Below are 20,451 nucleotides of genomic sequence, written 5' to 3'. Positions count from 1 at the left end.
TAACCTTCCTATTATTTATAACCAGATATTGTCACAAAGGGATTGTTTTAGCTCCAAACATAGGTCAAAAAGCTGCGTACTTGATCAGGAGGAGCTCACTGGCAAACAATGTCTGCCTGAGAATGTCCAGCCTAAACCTTAGCAACTAATCGCCCTTTTTCTTTTTTTTATCATTCTAAAATAGTTTGATTAAATCTGTTTGTTACTATGGATAACTGCACAGTCTTCTCAATAAAACCTTTTTCCTATAAAATAAAGGTACTTTATAAATGTATAAATACAGTGGTTTTAGCTACAGACAGTATACACAATGTGATGTCATTCTCTGAGGACACTTGAGTTGTTTTGTTTGGGTTTCCATGAAAGTGAATACAATTGTTTTCCAGTAACCAAGTTCAAGTGCAATCAGTCAGTAAATCAGATATTATTTGATTGGTCAGTGTTTGCTTGTTTGTCTTTTAAATTGTGATGCTTCAATCAAACTCATAAAAGAAGGAAACTCACAAGACTTTGTACTGTCAGGCGTTACAATAGGAAATAAACAAAGTGAGGTTATGTTATTTACTTGTTGGGGAATGCTCACAGATGTGGCTGAATTACATACTGTTCTGTTTCTATTTTGTAACATGCAACTAAGTTCTTTACTGCCTATTGCTATGATTGTTCTTAATTGCCTGTGTCAGAATATCTTAGGTGTACAGCCATATTATTGTTAAAAATCCTTTTCCTCTAAATTAGATTAATTAAATACATCCTACACGTACATTCAAACATATGAACTGGGGTGAACCCTAGATTGCAGAATGCAAGGCTTCATAGCTACAGAGAACCTGCCCCCAGCAGCAAGGTTAAAAGAAGGTGTATTCTAGTTCCCTGGTTATATACAGTACACAAGAGAACTGAATTTCATATAGTGGCCATACACAAAACACAGTCAGGAAAATAAAAGGAGCCTTTGTAAACTTTTTCTGCCAAATGACTGGCAGAACACAAAGCAACTGCATGTAACTTTTTTAAAGCTGTGTATGGATTTAAGGTGCATAGTCCAGTATAATAATTCTGCTATAAAAAGCAGTGGTGTCTTGAAAAATGCTGCATGTTAATAATTAAAGAGCACAGAAGCAACAATAAGAAGAATAAAACTATAATGAATAACACTGGTGGGATATTTCTCACTGCTGGCCATAGACGCAAAGATCCGATCGTACGAATCCTCAATCCGTACGATTTTTGGACCGTGTTGAGAGTCCTGAGATTTTTCATCCCATGAAAAAAAAATGTTTTTGGTGCTTCCTTAATATAATTTGTAATACTGTATAAAGTAAAAATGTAGTGTTAGGCTAAAATAAAAAATGATGTAGCACATTTTTGTACTTGTTTCTAGTTTTTGAGAACTCTCGTAGTTCCTTTTTGGCAAACTATAGCACACCAGCCTTGCTTTATGGCTGTATATTTAGATGCACTCAGAATTATATTATGCAATCTAATTACATAGTAGCACTGCTGGCTAGATGAGATGTAAGGGTTAATTTACAATGGGAATGCAAAGAGCAGTATCTCCAAAGTGTTTAAATACATTTTACATTTTAAATACATCATACATTTTAAAAACTTGGCATTTAACTGGCCTGATGAGGCTGGAATTAAAGAATAAGATCATCTCATGTCACCTTATAACTTTCAGCACAATGTAGGCAATGACATTCTGATACATTTTATGACTGATCTTCATTTATATGGCTTTTCAATTATTTAAGTTTTTTTTTTATTTCTGTCTGGAGTTCTCCAGCTTGAAATTCAAAGGGATACTATCACACTGTATTAAATGCTCTAAGTTTTATCCTCAATTGGACATCTACAGAATTTAAAAAAATTCTGATAAAAAAGCTTTTTTGCAGAATGTATCTGTTGATACCTAGTGAATATTAACACTTATAACGTATGGATATTATTAAGGATAAAAAAAAATAATATATATATATATATATATATATATATATATATATATATAATACACAAAAGCCATGAATATCCTGTAAAATATATCCTTATAAACGGTGAGTTCTGATGTCATCAGTTATAAACGGTGAGTTCTGATGTCATTTCTGTCACATGACTCACTTAAATTTGTGTATTATAATAAATAAAGTACCCCCAGTTGTAAAATATGAGGATATTAGAAGTAACCTCGGAGTTCCATGACCTGTATAAAAACACTCGGCCTTCGGCCTCGTGTTTTTATATGGTCATGAAACTCCTCGGTAACTTATAATATCCTTATATTTTACAAGAGGGGGCACTTTATTCACTATATATGGGCATATTTATTAAGGGTCAAATTTTGATTTGAAAAAACTTCGGAATTCGAATTCAAAAAGACCAACCGAAATGAAGTCGAAGTTTTTTTTGGGTCGAATAGTTCAGTTTACGATCGAATAGGTCCGTATTCGGCCAAATTCAAATAGATCGAATCGAAGAAATATCGCATTCGATCGAATTCGATTCAAAGTTTTTCCCAAAAATTTGATTGACTCCAGATAGGTTAAAACAGCAATTCGGTTTTAGATGGTGAATGGTCAAAGTTGAATTTTAAAGAGACAGTACATGAAAAATTTTGAATTTTCGAATTTTTTGCAAATTCGAATAGAATTTGGACTATTCCCTAGTCGAAGTACACAAAAATAGCTTGAAATTCGAATTTTTTCAATTCAAAAATTCACCTCGACCTTTGATAAATCTGCCCCTAAGGGGCATGCTTTTAGTGCTCTTGTTTGTGCACCCAGGGGTTAAGTTAATGACCCCTTATGTCTCTGATATTAAAAACTAAAAATCGTCAAGTTTTTTTTTTTACAAGAAAATCCGGATTTTTAGTGGAAAGAATTTTTCAAGATTTGTTATACTCCAAGGCTGCAAAAAGGCTGAAAATCTGCCATCTCAGACTTGCCAAGGTGGGAGAGTTCCCTATTCTATTTAGAAGTTTCTGTGGTCTGCTTTGGAATTAAGTAAATATTTTGGGCTTTTCAGGCAAAAAATTTTTTTGAAATTGAGCAATTCGGGAAAAAAATCGTATGATTCGGGTTTTCACTCGATTTTATCTACTTTTTTCCCCAATCCAATTAAATCATGCTTTTTTTTTTTTGATAATAAATAAGGTCAAATCGTGGATTCTGGTTTGGTCTTTTTTTAAAAAAAAATCCGATACATTCGGATTTTCATAAATAACCACCCAATTGACATAACACAATTACAGCAGTGATTTGCATGTGTGCAATATTGTTAGTCGAATTTGCTTACATTCAGACACCAGCTGGCACTGATTGTGGGCAATCGGCCCTGGTCCACAGTTTCAAGTGTGTGTTTCAACTGAAGAAATACCATCTTAATACACTACAGCTTGCTGGAAAGCTGGCATGCAATAATTGTATCATTTTGAAATTCGGACTCTTTAGAACAAATTATTCTATTGCCAATGTTTAGTGGTGAGAGATAAAGAGAGTTTTTTCCAGTGTATTTGTATAGAGCTACAGTACTTGTGTTCATAGTTATTTAAATATTATTCATTTATATTAAATACATTTATAACATGGCAGGGTAATAGCTCTCTAAATGAATGCAGAAATAAAATAGATATGCAGAAGTACAACAACATCAAAGAATACGCTGCAAGTGTTCAGATACACAGAAGGAACCTGCCCCACAGAGCTTGCAGTCCAAGTGATTACATTGCTTTATAATTATATTTCAGCAGATATACAAAGCATGTTCATTGTTTGACCACAGTGTGGATATAATGGTCTATTTATTAATAAATTAACTAGTATACTGCCTTATGCAATTTCTGTTGTGGGGCATTTTCCAGCAACAGAGCATAACAGTGTATATATCCCTTTGCTTTAACTCTCACTCACAATAACATATGTTTAGTAGTCCCAAAGGAAAATACATTATGATAGAAAGTCTACACAGAGTACATAGTAAACTTGTTATCCACAGCCTACTGTTCACCTTACTGTTGCTCAGATAACTTGTGCCCTACAAGAATTCACCTGAAGCAGAATGTAATATTTCAGCTGGAAATGTACAGTTATAGGGATTAAGAACCCTATTATCCCACAAAACTCAGGACTGAATTATAATATAATCCATTTTTGTTTATTTTGTACATAGTTTTTAGGTCCTGCTTTTCTACGATTTTCTAATCAATCTATATAAATTTCTCCTCTTATCTAGGTTAGTTTACCCTCTCTGATTCAGTTCTGCTATCTGACTTGTTGAAAAAGGGTAATGAGCAAGAATTCCGTGTTTAAGAACATAAAGTATACATCAGTGGGTGATGGTTTGGAAAAAATATGTTTAACGCTGATAAATTAAAAAGGTCTGCAATGCTGGACTCTTTTTCTCTATATTTAATACATGTCATTGTTATATTTATCACCCTAGCAACTACAGTAAATTATAAACCACATAGAAGTCTTATACAGAATTAGCCCCCATTAAAATAAATTACAATTAAAGTTCAAGACCACATACAAACTTAAGTTGTTTAACCATCCTACTATTCATAAATATAAATCCCATTTATGGTCAACCATCTAGTTTTCTTTAATATGTTGGTATGGTTCTTATTTTACCTGGCTGGAGTATTTCCATACACTAGTCATTTATAATACAGGTATGGGATCCATTAATAAATACTGCACAGTGGTTTACTTTATATTATATACAATATCGTATGGGCTTCTGCCCTCACACCAATGCTGATTACTTTAAAAGCAAAAAGTTAAGGATAAACTGTTTCCCATGGAAAGTTTTTGTGTTCCAAAACTGAAAGAATTATAAAAAGTTTGTTCGAAGTATATTCAAAATGATATTTGCTGTGTCTCAGAAAAAAAAACAATTCCTTCTACTGAATACTTCAGTAAGCTGCTACTGGTGCCCAATTACTAGCCTCTTGAACACAGCAGGGTGTTGCTACAAAGAACGTGAATCTATGAGTACAAAAGTAGCCTGTTTTTCACATTTAAAAAGAATGCTTGCGTTTCACAAGATCTGCCGAGGCACGATAACTCCAAAATAAATATTTAAATATTTATAAATGTGGAGAAAGTTTTGCACAGAAAAATATAAGACGTTAGCCTTCCTTGAAGGATTTTTTCTTTTCCTATTCTGACAAGCAGTGTATAAGTATTATGTTAAGCGGATTGAAGAAGCTTAGTAGTGCAGGATCAGTCATTTCTTGGGGAAATGTAAAGCTAAAATAGTAAATTATACATATGGGTAATATCAGGGCAATGAACTACAAAAAATCTTTAATTATGGGTATGTGTATTTTCTGTTTGTCCAAAACAAGGATTGTTGAAACGTTAGGGGTTATTTACTAAGATCCAAAAATGTCTCACTATTTTCTTAAAACCACTTCAACCAAACTCCCATGCACATTTTTACTGAATTTACTGTATTATATGTAACCCAGTCCAATCATAAACCTCCTGTAGCAGTCAATCTATCATTGACTTCTACGGGACCTCGGCAGGTTTGAGTTGGAGTACTCTTTTATTCGGATGTGGAACAGCCTCAGGGTTTAATGAATCTCGAAGAGTTTCTATGAAGAACATTTTTTCCCCTTTTAAACTCAGACCAGAATAAATGGGACTTTAATAAATAATCCCCTGTCCTTACTTCCTGCACTGTGAAAGCACTGTGACTGGTTTGCACCTCCTAATTCCCTGGGGAGCAGTACATGCTTGTTAGAAGATCACTAAGGGGCACACTCTTAAAAAAGATCCCTTATATATAGTCCAAGAAAGATATTGGGTGCCTGTGGTTCTAACACATTTTTCTAGTAGGACCTTTAAAAGGGAAAATTTCAGAGAAAAAAAAAAAGATTTATTAAAGTCCAGTGGTGTTAAAAGTCAGATGTAAAAGTACTCCAACTTAAACCTGGCGAGAACATGTAAAAGCCAATGGATGTCTGTTAACAATTTGAAGATTTTCTGAGTTGAGCTGGGTTTCTAGCACAAAATCCGAAAAAAATCATAGAATTCAGATTTTTTTTTACAATTTTATGATGACTTTTTTCACACAAGATAAAATCGTTCGACTCCTATGATTTTTTGCTGAGCTTTAGAAAAAATATAGAAAAAGCACGCATTGTTAGAGATTTGTGAAAAAAAAAGAAATTCACATGTCGGAACTAGGCCCTTAAAGTAAAAAAAAAAATATTGAAATGTAAAGGTGCAGGTTCTGTTACATGAGCACCAAGGATTTAATGATTATATATTGGTTTACTTATTTTATTAGTAAAAATGTGAATTACTTCATTTTTCACAACACATATAAATTTGTACATTCAAATACACTGGAGTTATTGAGATTCAATGTTGATAAATGTAAAGTCATGCATCTGGGATGTTTAAAATATCCAAGCCACTTATACACTTGAGCTGTATTAAAAAGGACATAGATTCATGGGAGGAGGGGGTAATTGTTCCACTTTATTGAGCACTGGTAAGGCCCCATCTAGAATATGCCATACAGTTTTGGTCTCCAGTGCTCAACCAGGACATTGACTTAGATAGGGTACAGATAAGGGCAACTAAGCTGGTAAAAGATATGGAAATCTTAGCTCTGAGGAAAGACTGGCCAAGTTGGGGTTGTTCACCCTGGAGAAGAGGCGCTTAAGGGGTGATATGATAACTATGTATAAATAAATAAGGGGATCATATAATAAGCTTTCTGATGCTTTATTTACTGGTAGTTCCTTCCAGCTTACACGTGGGCGCCTATTCCAATTAGAAGAAAGGAGGTTCCGGCAAAATATTCAGAAGATGTTTTTTACAGTGAAAGTTGTGAAGATGTTGAATTCTCTCCCTGAATCAGTTGTGATGACTGAGACTTTAGATAGCTTTAAGAAAGGGTTGGATGGCTTTTTAGCAAGGGAGGGAATACAGGGTTATGGGAGATAGCTCATAGTACAATCCAGGGACTAGTCCGATTGCCATCTTGGAGTCTGGAAGAATTTTTTTCCCCCCTCTGAGGCAAATTGGAGAGGCTTCAAACAGGTTTTTTGCCTTTGTCTCGATAAACTGTATATGGACCTTAAAGGCTGAACTTGATGGACGTGTGTATTTTACAGCCTAAATTTCAATGTTACTATGTATTGTATATGTTCATGCTATTTTCCTGTTAGTGCATGGTACCTCAGCCACAATGAATTATTATGTTACATTATTTCAATGGAGACTAGTTGATTGTGTGTTATTTTCTCTAAGTAGAGCAAGAGGTATATTGGTTTCCACTCATATGAAGAACTTCGAATTGGCAAAAAGATAATGTTACCTGTACTGAATAATATCTGCACTTATAACCATATTTGTATAAAATATCTTTTTTCTTTTTTCCCAGTGCAACACCTGCAACAATATGTGTTTATTGGAACTCCACTAATAATATCTAATTTGACATGACAACTTCTGTCTACTAACTAATGAGTCAGGAAATGAAATAACCACTGGCCCATCAGTGCAGTATATATACCAATTATCTCAAACAGGCTCCCAATAACTAGAAAAGAAACTATTTAATGATCTGATGACATAGAGATTCCAGACCATTCCTTACAAAGACACTGGTTCATTACACTTTACTATAACATATGCTGGTTTACACATTACAAAACATATTTGCATGTGTTCATTCTTATTTTAACTAGAGGTTCCTTAACTGCTAAGATATTTAATTACCTGAAAGTGTTATCTTGCTTCAAATTTAGTTTATGTTCATTTAACAAAACCATTTATGACCATGTGACCTACAGTTGCAATAATTATACTGACCTTCGGTCTTCTTCCGCCAAGACAGTTTTCTATCCATTTCAGTTTATTTCCCTCAATGCCATATTTGTTAATATTCTTGTGTTGTACAATGGCAATTGCCTTTTGGAAGTCCAGATAAAGTCCACTGCCTCCCTCCCATCTGCTCTCTATGATGCGCTGTCGAAGAATTAAATTATATTTGTTAGAGGATGTTTTTCTAAACAATCTGCTACATAATTGTACTCACTATAGAGTTTTCCTTGGCTTTTAAGACTGATTCCCTCCCCTTACCTGTTACTGAGGGCTGACAAAAAGACACAGAGACATAAGCTTGTGTGGGTAAGAGTTCGGCCACAGCTTTATTATAACATCATGAATCATCTTTGGCATCCATATTTTCACCAATATATTGACATAACAAACGATAACGCATTATAGCTGTATTTTAATCCGAATGCCAAAGTGGGCATATGAAATAACCCTGAATACACCAAACATTATGAGGCCAAGGACTATAACCGCCAACTGTTGTGACATTAAAGCAGACATTTTAAGCCCCAATTTTAACTAATTAAATATGCAACTCACAATATATATAGTATGTATAGATGTACATAATCTGACTTTTTTTTAACTCTAATAAACAAATCAAACATTGCAATGCAAGCTTCCAAGACTGGGGGAGGGAGTGATGCTGTTCCGGTGTGTGACTGTGACTGCTGAAGAAGCGCTGTGCAGGAACAGTTCTGTACCAAAAGAGGAGGGAACAAGGAGGACTTCACGCCTGAAATTCTTTAAGTAAACCTTTAGCATATCAAATGTGTGCAAGAAACCTGTAGATGTGGAGGATTTTGTGAAACTTCAATAAATTCACAGTTATATCTGTGAGTGGTCCTAAAATCTTCTACAACATGCATCAAACGAGGAGCACCCGGAATTCGATTGAAGTTTGGTGAGTGCCGGTATATACAGATCCTTGTAAAATCTTTGTCTTTTTTTTTTTTTGTACTAGAACGTTGGACTTTTATACAATGTATTACAAATAAAAAGGCCAAGATTTTACAGATGCAATTATTTACTGCAATTTACGCATGATTTACCTATGTGAACACAAGTTTAATGAACCATCATAAAAGTGGTGGGGCAAGTTTATCTTAGTATGTGATTTTTTTCTTAGTATGTGACTTCCTGCACATTGATGCACACAGTTGTAGTTAAAGCATTGACATGTGGTTCACTATGCACAAGTTAGCATGTAAAGGCACAACATACTAAAGAATCTCCTGAAGTATTGCCTCCTCACAGCTCCCTAGGGTTCACACACAACTCATCAGAGGCGGCTGAGCCAGAACATTGGCTCTTGGCACATTGTGTATATAAAGCATGTGTGGGCGTATCATTGTTAACATATACATTTTGTGCTTTGCACTTGTTATTGCCTTAAAGAGTGATATACCTAACTTTAAAGGACATGTAAAGCCTACATTTTCCTGACACATTATCAGTAACATTGACATCTGCAAACAGGACATGTAAGCTGTAAAGTTCATGCAGAATGCAGGTAACACAAGCACAACATACTTTGATAAAAAGTTCTGCTGGGGTTGAGCAATGTAATAGTTAAGCAATGTAATGGTTTAATGATTTTATATATATATATATATATATATATATATATATATATATATATATATATATATATGCGCAACATCCTCCACAACTCATTGAAGCGGCTGTGTTCTTTAAAGGAAAAAATGAATACTTAAGCAACAGATAGTTTATATCATATTAAGTGGCATATTATAAAATCTTACCAAACTGGAATATATATTTAAGTAAATGTTGCACTTTTACATCTCTTGCCTTGAACCCCTATTTTGTGATGGTCTGTGTGCTGCCTCAGAGATCACCTGACCAGAAATTCTGCAGCTCTAACTGTAACAGGAAGAAGGGTTGAAGCAAAAGACACAACTCTGTCTGTTAATTGGCTCATGTGACCTAACAAGTAAAGATTGTTTGTGTGCACCGTGAATCATACGATCCCAGGGGGCGGCCCTTATTTTTTGAAAATGGCAATTTTATGATTACCCAATGGCACATACTACTAGAAAAGTATATTATTATGAAAATGGTTTATTTACATGAAGCAGGGTTTTACACATGAGCTTTTTTATGCAATCTCTTTTTATAGAGACCTACATTTTTTGGGGGTATAGTTTTCCTTTAAAGCATAGCACAGTCAGTATAGCCTATCCCTTTCACTAGAATAAGAAAGGTCTAATCCACATATAAAGGTCTAATCCACATATGCACCATACGCACTTCTTAAGTCTCTATTATAGATTGTTTTACAAACAAATCTGCTCCCTCTTAAATGCACAACAAATATATCTCATAGCTTCATGTTTTATCATTTACAGTGTAATATTGGGAACATATGCAATTTGCAGGTAAGTGATGTAATGTATGTAGACCTGAAAGATTATATTTTTATTAGAGTTTTATAATTATAAATATGGCTTTGCTCTATCAGCCAAGGAGCTTATTTAACATTTCATTTAAAATGCTGAGTTAAAATGATGATTTTCTACCAAAAAGCAAACCATATGCTAAAAATCAGCAGTACATTCCTGTAGCCATTTATGAATGTACACATCCCCTGAGGTGAGTAACTGAAGTATTGAAGGTTATGCTGGGCCATCTTATAATAAAAAAGGTATCCTGCCTTATCTAAAGATGCATATTTATAATTTTCCCTGTAAAGTCTCTGTTGAGAAATGTGGGGCATTTACCTGTAACATAGCCTAACGGTGACAGTGTATAGATCCCTTTGGTTCAGCTCTCACTCAACACAACATTTGTTAAGTAGTCCCAAAGGAAAATACGCTAAGATGGAAAGTCTACACACAACATTTAATAAACTTGTTAATGATATTCACAGCCATCTGTTCACCTTACTGTTGCCCAGATAACATATGCGCTACAAAATTGCACCTGAAGTGGAATCTAATATTTCAGTTGGAAATACATAGTTGTACAAAAGATGACAAGGTATCTATGCAGAAGATAAAGAGCAGAGCAGTATTTTAACAAATCAACAACTATTAAAAAACAGGCAATGTGGATTTTGGGAATTTTCAATATAAGAGGTAATGATATGTAGAGAATGCAACCCAGCACACAATACAGTGGATATTTGCCAACTTATTTTAACTGTATTTTAGAGAGGTCTTTTGGCTATTCACATTTCACATTTATTGCAGAAGTCCACCTGCTTGCTTCTACTCATAATAGTAAATTGAATATATTGGTGGAGGACTATAGATCAGGAGGTCTGGAGGGCAGATATAGGTTTTTTGTGACCCCATTCAGTCTAAGGATTCTATTATACTATTTCTAGTTTTTGTAACTCAACAAGTTCTAAACAACACCCACATTGGTTTAGAAACACTGGGGATGCACAGGAGATACAATAGTTTTTTAAACTTCCTGTGCGCCAATCCCCATTGCTCCACAAATAAAGGGGAGGGGATGGGGGCGATGAATAACTGCAGGCCTAGGGGCGCCCACTATGTAAATCCGGCCCTCTTTGTACCTCAGTGAATAGTTGAGCTTGTGCCAGATGAATATTTTTATGTCCTTGGTGACTCTGGTCACTAGTGATGGCTTTAATTTTGTTCTTACATCTGACGTTGTCTAGATCGGACAGTGATGGAATTGTGGTGGAGATGATTTGTTCAGAGTTTTTTACCACCCTCTGGAGGGAGATTTTTTCTTGCTGTGTGATGCTACCATACCACATTGCTATGTTGCCTGTTAGAATGCTTTTCAAACGTGGCTCTTTAAAAGAAGATTTGTGCAGTCCAGTTGATGATGATGAGCTTTCCAGATTATGACCTTGTGTTGTGAGTCCATTTTAAAGAATTAGCAATGTATAGACCTAGGAAATTGATGCTTTCAATCTGCTCTATTTTGACATGTAAGGGTTTGTGTTGATATGGATGTTTTCTTAAATCTATGATCATCTGTAAACCAGTTCATGCTCTCTGCCATACAGGGCTTCCATTAGAAATCGCGGGGCCTGTACAACAACATTTTTGGGGCCCCGCTCACCCCAAGCCCCACCCCAGATTCCGCCCACTCCACACCACAGTTAAAACACCACACAGACATCAGCGCTAAAAAATGTAACACACACAAAAGTTATAAAAAGCTATTGATGGTCAGGGCCCCCTTATAAGTTAAAAAAAACCTGTGGCACCAAGGCCCCCATTAAAGTTTTTTTGTAAACAAATTGGTGGTCAGGGCCCCCCTGCAAGTTAAAAAAATTGCCCCCCCTACAAGTTTAACTTTTTTTTTTTTTAAATTGGGCCCCCCTTACAAGTAAAAATATATTGGTGCCCAGAGAATTTTTTTTTTTAAAAAAACCATTGGCGCCAGGGCCCCCTTACAAGTTAAAAAAATTTGGGGCCCCAGAGAATATTTTTTAAAAAAAACATTGGTGGCAGGGGCCTCTAGAGTATTAAAATAATACATTGGTGGCCAGGGGTTTAAAAAAAAAAATTGGTGTTGAGTAGAATTGAACTCGTGGCTTCAGGACTTCAACTTCGACACCTTTGAAAAAAAAAGACTTTAGGTCTTTTCTCTGCTTCCGGACTTCAGTTTCAGCTGTTTTCGTGACTTCTGATCTTTTCGCTGCTTTCAGAACTTCAGCTGTTCGGCACCTCGGCTTTTTGGGACGGAAGAGGTGGCATGGCTTTTCCGCGGTTAAGGGGGGGCCTGGCTTTTTGAAAAGTCCAGCACAGCCGTGCCCCTCTTCAGGCCCGGTACAATAGTACCCTCTGTGCCTCCCTGATGGTGGCCCTGCTACCATATACAATAATGTTGCACACTAGGGGGCCCATTTACTAAGGGTCGAAGTGAATTTTCAAATTCAAAAACTTTGAATTTCTAAGTAATTTTTGGGTACTTCGACCATCGAATAGGCCAAAATTCAATTCGAATTCAAAAAACTTTACAAATTCGACTATTCGAAAATCGAAGTTCTGTCTCTTTAAAAACTTCGACTTTGACACTTCACCACTTTAAACCTGCCGAATTGCTGTTTAGCCTATGGGGGACCTCCTAGAACCTCTATGAGTCTTTGGCTAAGTTTTTAGAAGTCAAAGTTTTTTTTTTTGTACGATCCTTCGAATCGTTAAATTTTTACTTCCCTTGAAAACGGCCGTTTTTGATCTAAAAAATACTTAGACTATCGAAGTATCAAATTGGATGGTCGAATTTCGAAGTTTTTTAACTTCGAAATTTGACCCTTAGTAAATGTGTCCCTAGCTGTCAGTATCCGGTTTCATCACTGTTCTGGATAAGACCAAGCACTGTCATGTCATCTGCAAACTTATAGACATGCAATTCCCAATCTTAACAAACTGTGGTCTGTTAGTAAGAAAATCAAAAATCCAGTTACAGAGGTGCTGAGGCAGAGTTAGAGTTGTGAGTTTGTTGATGAGTATGTGAGGGTTTATAGTATTGAAAGTGGAACTGTAGTCTAGGTTCAGCATATGTATGTAAATGTCGGGCTTCTCTAGGTGTAGTAAAGCAGAGTGCAGAGCTAGGGCAACTCTATCTTCTGTAGATCTGTTTGGGTAATATGAAAATTGGAGTGGGCCCAGAGAGTTGGGAAAAATGAAATTGATATTGAAGAATTGAGAATCAATTTTCAAGGCTCTTCATAGCAACCAATATTAATGCGATAGGTCTGTAGTTGTTGAGGCCCTCGATTTTAGGTTTCGTTGGCTTCTTTTATTGGCAATGAAGTATCTAGCAATGTATGCTTAAACAGCACCTGTTGGGCAAAAATATTATTCCCAACCAAAGGTTTTGGGCTAATAGTTTTTTTTCCTAGCATTAGGATACTCGCAAGGGATACTCGCATGGGGAGCGAGCTCCTGGTACGACTGACCATGTTATTCAGAGCACATGCACAATTGTTCTTCTGACGTCACATGCATGTGCTTAAAGGAAAATTCAACCCTTTTAACCAAAAAACCTGTACCCTCCACCCCAAGTAGACCCCCCTCCCTCCTCCCCCCAGCCTAACTGCCTCCCCCTGGGGAAATGCCCCATACTTTATACTTACCTCTCGGCGCATTGGAGTTCTATGCACCCATTTTCCTGGTCTTCAGCAAGCTGATTGAGAGATTTGCATGTCGTCGCATGTGCAGTTGGAGAAATTTGGCGGTTTGCGCATGCAAAAATTGTTGATGCGCCAGAAGAAGACACAGAGACCTGGAAGATGACTGCGTGGAACTCCGATGCCAGAATCTGCACCAAGTGTAAGTATAAAGTATGGGGCAATTCCCTGGGGGGGGGCAGTTAGGCTGGGGGGAGGCTGGCGAGGGGCAATTTATTAGCCGGCACTTTTGGTTGGATTTTGCCCAAGAGGTGCCCTTTAATACAACTATAGGGGACTCACAGTTGGAGACTGGATATTTGTGTTACTGTGTAGATCTAAAAGATTTTGGTAGCTAGCTTGAAATCTCACTTCTGGTTTAATGCTCAAAGGCCTGACATTTGGCTTAGAACAGACAGCTGAGTGATTAAAACAGGGAATTCAATACAATAGGGATTTGAGATTGATGGAAGCTAAGACATTTGGGAGCCTTGGCTTAGGTAAATTAGAGGGATTTCTTTGGCACTGGGAGGTATGCTGTTTTATGAGAAATTAATCTTGCTGTAGAAATTGGAGGGATATGCCCAACAATGAAATTGGGTGCATGAAACAGTTAGCTCAGCAGCCTTGGCACCACGGGTAATGTTGGCAAATGGGAGCTGAGCATGCTACAAGAGGCTGAGATTGAAGAGCAGTTCTCCTACTGGGATGTACTTTGTGCAGAAGAGGGTTCACAGGTACAATTTTGCACTGTAGATTTTAACTTGATACATACAGAGGCTCAACACTTTGTATTTGGCATTGAATACGTTATTTCTACTGATAATACTTATACATTTTCCAAGGTACAACACACCTTTTCATTACACATGAGGCATCCTTGATGACTTGCTTGGAGTTATACTGTCAGCTATATAATAACTGCAGTCAAGAGCAGAGAACATACATGCAGCGTATCCCATTAGTTTTATCATAGAATGAGTAGTAGGCTTTAGTGAAGCATCTAACATAATAAAGGCACTTCTGCAATTAAACGTTGTCCTTTTTGAAAGAGCCAGGGACTTTAGAATGCATGTAATATCATTATTATGATTATTGTTATCATTATTGATTATAATAATCATCATCTTAGGTGAAACTGTATTGAAACATGTGTTCATAAAGCTCCAACATACTCTGCGCAGTTAATAGGTTTATACACTGAACATGCAGAATTGCATACAAAGCAACCAACAACTGATACAAGAGGCGAAGAGTGTCCAAAAAAGCCTTACAAGCTAAAAGATGACAGTACAACAGCTTGTTTTAATAAGCAAATGAATAAAGACAAACATATTTACTTGTAAGGCAACACTTTTTTGGGTGATGGGAACACCAACCATTCCCTATTAACTAATACAGGTTTAGTGGTGAATGTTGCTTGTTCTCAGCCTCACGATAATTACCACATACAGAGATTAGGATTGCAAGCAAGAAAGAGAATACGCTAAACAGATTAATTTTTTTCTATTAGAAATGTTTCATCAATATTGAAACAGAGAAGAGGTTTTATAATTCATTTAGCAGCCAGGCTGGAAGAAATGCTAATTACAAAAGATGTTACTGTACATGCATTACACAACAGTGTCATCAGAAATTCATACAACTTGCAGCCCCATGAAGATATATCCCTTTCATATGATACCAGTAGCTGCTCCCTACAGAGAACGACTTCCTTTCATAAATCACAGATGTAATCTGTTAGCTACACACGGTTATTTCCCCAATTTGTATAAACTCCTGGGGTGCAGACTATCACTGGAATCCCCAAAGTGATTTGTTGGCTAAAAATAACAAGAAAAGTAGCGTTTCACTAATTGACGCTTAAATTAAAAATGCTTTATGTCAAGGCACCAAACAAAGCAGAAATTTGCAAAACAGAGAATAATCAAATGAAGCTAACTGGGTAAAACAAAGAAACATAGTTGATCATAATGCAATGGGTTTATAAAGGAAAGGAAAGCCCTGGAGGTACAGTATAAGCCAAGGGGCTGAATGACAAGGTTAGATTTTACTGGTCTAGATTAGAGATGGGCAGAATCAGATGCAGCTGTGTTTAGGTGAGTAGTAGTGATGAATCTGTCTGAATAATTCGTGAAACGCATTGAAATCAATGGGTGTCAACATTTTTTTTTTTGCGTGGGACAAATTTTTATGCATGCGTCAATTTTTTTCTCACTCCGGATGCAATGCAAAATGCAAAAGTCAATGTGTGTTTTTCTTGTGGTGACTATTTTGTCTCAGCGACTTTTTTGTCTCAGCGACTTTTTTGTCTCAGCAACTTTTTTGCAGATGGTGAAATGAAAAAATTTGCAGCAAATCCATGTCTGGAAAAAATACTCATCACTAGTGAGAAGGAATGATTTAAGGCAGGGGAAAAGCTGGGCTGGGGGTGGAGAAAGAGAGGGATGTGATGTCAGGGGAGGAAGCAATTCACTTCCTTATCTTCTGAGCAGGTAGAAACATCCCATCCATCCTCCTCTTTTTTTCATATTTTGTGAAATCTCAGGAGTTTTCTTCTTTATGTTTTCATATTATCTATTAATAACTGAATATGGATGTTTTCCTGAATGCGCTGTTGTATCGTGGTTTCTGTATCTTTATACAGTATAAATGTGAGAGTCAGCATTATATTAATTCATGTTAAATGAATGTCAAATGCTTGATCCAATGAATGTTTCCAATTGCCATTGGGGTCAGGAAGGAATTTATTCCCTCTCAAAACATTATTGGCACAGGCTTTAGGCTGAGTTTTTTGCCTTCCTCTGGATCAAAACAGTGGATCTATGATAATCAGGGTCGGACTGGGGGGCCCGGGGCCCACCAGGACTTCTGGTCCAGGGCCCCCCTCCGGCCCCCCTGGCCCCCTACTGTGATGCGCCAAGCTTGGCATTACTGTGTGATGAACACGCGCCATGCACATGCGCGAGCTGCGTCCGTCAGCGCGCATGTGCGGTGCCGCAAACTTTTCCCCCCCCAAAATGTAGATATCGGGAGAGGGGGTCTGGCCCGGCAGATGATGATAATGTATTTTAAGTTTTACTTGTCACAGCAGTAGTAAGACCTTGCACAGGTAACAGGTTTATTTTAGAAGAGTGAAAAAGGAGGTTCTCTCCTGTGACTGCACAGCGTGTTGATTGATCCAGAGGCTACTACTGCTTGTGCCAGGAGGTGACAGGAGGACCGGCAGCAGGGTTGCTGAACTTCTCTCATGTTGGCGGCAGAGCATAATAGCGATCTCTTGTTAAATCCTGGCTTTAGAAAATTGCCCTGGGGGTGAGGCTGGCAAGGTCCTAAATATAAAATATGACTAAATGATGTGGCCATTTTACACCCATCTCCTAGGTTCATAAAGGTATATAATAATGGGGTTCAGTGGGATAGCTCAAGATGAAGGGTCAAATTGAGGGTCAAACGCTGAGCAAAATACACCTTTGGAAGATTGATTCAGCAAGTCCTGTGAGTGCCGTTATTCTGCATTGCTTATATATATATATATATATATATATATATATATATATATATATATATATATATATATATATATATATATATATATATATATATATATATATATATATCAGCAAACGCTCGCACTCTGATCCAGTCTTGAAGTCACTGTGGGTGCTGGGCCAAACATGGGCCGAAACGTTGGATGCACAAGTTAAAATAAAAACCTTTTTTCACGGAAACATTGGAGTGCGGGTCCCTATCTAAACATTATATATATATATATATATATATATATATATATACATTTATATACATGTATATATATGTTCATTCAATGCACAAGCACACATGTAACATGAACTATCCAGACCTGATTTTTTGCTGAACAGGTATAGGATCTGTTATCCAAAATCCGGTTATCCAGAAAGCTTCAAATTATAGAAAGGGCATCTCCCATAGACTCCATTTTATCCAAATGTTTTCAAATTATTTCCTTTTACTCTTTACTAATAAAAAGTACCTTGATCCTAACTAAGATATAATGAATCCGTATTGGCTTATTGGGTTTATTTAATGTTAACATGATCTTAAGAAGATCCAAATCATAGAAAGATCTGTTATCTGGAAAAACCCAGGTCCCAAGCATTCTGGATAACAGGTCCCATATAGTACCTGCTATATAATCTTTACAAGAACATGTAACATGTACATTTGTATAATTATTCTTTATGCTAACTTCAAATCAGCAACAAAAATCCTCAGTTTTATATTTATAATGCGCTGCATCCAATTAAATGTACTTTTATAATAAGATTTTCGAATGCAGTCACCATCTGTGATCTTATTGCAGCAGTAAAAAATAAGCTAAGCTTTAACCCTGGGAACCTTAAAGCTTTATAGCTGTTGAACTTTTCATTTTTCCCTAGATCTTTACTAAGGTTGTCAGAGTTGATCAAGCAACTGGCAGCATATTGCTGGTCTACTGAGATATGGATAATTCTAATTCATCGTAACAGGGTCAAATAATTGAAGCAATGTGAGTTTGCATAACTAAGATACTCCGTTGTACAGTCTAAGGCTACGACATGGACAGAAGAAAAAACATTTTTCATTAATACTGCTAGTTTTACAAAATACAAGGTTAATAGACATGACTTATAGAATAGACAGTACAAATGTGGGCAAAGAATTTTATTCATATGGTGTGCACATAGAGATGAAGGTTTAAAAAAGGTAATCTAACAGGTCATCTACCCTTTACAACTAAAACGCCATGTTCTTTGAACTTCAAATTGGACAGACCAATCTAGAAACTTTGTACTCATGGAATATAATTTGCAGCCACTAACCATGGAGCTTCAAGGGAAATATGAAGTTAAATAATATATTCATTGAAAAATTGAAATTTCTAAATCATACAAATACTAACTTAAACATTATGGTTTGAGTTCTATTCTTCATCACTGGTAGTCCCGAGGGGAATTAACTTGCTTAAAAAAACAAAACACAAATTAAAGAGACAAAATATAAGGCTAGGCATCTTTTCTTGAAGGCGTCAATTTGAATATTTCTTGGGATGAGCTTTTGTTGTATATGGAAGGCTAAACACAAAGACGATTGTAAGTCTTTGTGCTTTTAGAACTCGAGAGCTCATACACATTGGCACAAACTTAATGCACAGTGATTGCAATGAAACAGAGGAGAGTACCCTAGAGTACGGTGGGTTATTTTCTTTCCAGATTGCTTTTTGTTGAACCAATGGCTGGGGTCTCTGAGGAGAAAGCTGTGAAGAAAAGTTCTAGCTGAGCCATATTGACTTTTCTACTGTTTGATGCTAATAACTCTTGTAGAATGCATTCATATCATTTATGGTATGCAAATCAATTCATCAGGTGTAAAACACACACACATGCACAATTGCTAACAAGAACTAAACTGCACAAGGACACCTACCCAAAGCAATAAAATCAGTACACACTGATCTAGTACATCGTTCAAAAAAATAAAGTATTGTTAGAAAATTAAAGCACAAATTACATTGGTTATTATTGTGACAGAACCAAGAGAGGACATGGGCATAGGCAACTCCTGTAGGAAATTAGGCGTTGTATTGTAGATCTGTTGTTACAAGTTTCTCAGAGTTTCTATGGTAGACACCCAGCATTTAGTGGTTCAGCCTGCAAATGATGCCAGGCAGGGCAGGAACAGTAGACAGAAGAGGCACCTGCCTAGGGCACAACAATGGGGGGGGGGCTGGGCAGGTACCTGTTAAAGGGTCTTCTGCCCTGTTGTGCTCCCTCTGCCATTATAGGGCACTTGGCCAGCCTTGGAGCCAGAGTTGGGCACTGCTACTGCTGGTCACTGGAACATGTGGGTGCAGGTGTGATGGTTTACAGCTGGTCAGTCTCTGTGATCTTCCATGTATATAAAAAGACTAACAATATGGAATTCTTGGAAGCCATTTTGATGAATCAATAAAAAAAAGCCAACTGGATTTTTGATAAATTAGCCCCCTTAGGGAATAGTGGTGAAAGTAAAAGATCAACAGAAGGTTTTAAAAGAAAGCAATAGTGTTGGTTTAAGATAAAGGCACATGGCTGTGTTTAGAAATAATGTCAATTTACAGAACTAATGGCATGTTCATGGAAAACACTTTTATTGTGAAGCAGTACATTAGACACAATTTCCACCTGTAGCAAACATGATTGAGAATGTTGTTGGAAGTTCTCTTGGCTTGACGTGTTTCTGTTTTTCTTAAAAATGTGGCTAGAATAAGTCTGCATTTAATGAGCTCAGACAGGACCTAAATTCTGTGTGACATCCAATTCTCATTCAGACAGGCAAGGTAATCAGTGTCACACCAACTCTGCTAATTTACATATAAAAGTTTAGTGTCAAAATAACCCAACAAGCCTCATGGCAAAGCTTTTTAACAGCATTGGGTAATTAGATTTTTTTCCCTTGCATTCTTGCTAC

General features: G+C 36.6%; 1 protein-coding gene across 3 annotated transcripts in view; it reads right to left on the bottom strand.

Annotated features, from left to right (window-relative positions):
• The window catches only part of LOC108718024 (disks large-associated protein 2), a 264,643-nt gene that overhangs the window by 126,081 nt on the left and 118,111 nt on the right, over positions 1-20,451 (bottom strand). For 2 of the 3 annotated variants that reach the window (XM_041564735.1, XM_041564736.1), the window contains exon 3: positions 7,836-7,991. The exons of the other annotated variant lie outside the window; for it this stretch is intronic. In XM_041564735.1, coding sequence (XP_041420669.1) covers positions 7,836-7,872 — 37 coding nt within the window. In that variant the 5' untranslated portion in view covers positions 7,873-7,991. The remainder of the gene's footprint in view (positions 1-7,835; positions 7,992-20,451) is intronic. 3 annotated transcript variants of the gene reach the window in all.

The sequence above is a fragment of the Xenopus laevis genome, chromosome 5S (genome assembly GCF_017654675.1).
Source record: "Xenopus laevis strain J_2021 chromosome 5S, Xenopus_laevis_v10.1, whole genome shotgun sequence".
NCBI lineage: Eukaryota > Metazoa > Chordata > Amphibia > Anura > Pipidae > Xenopus > Xenopus laevis.
This window is presented reverse-complemented; position numbering and strand designations above follow the sequence as displayed.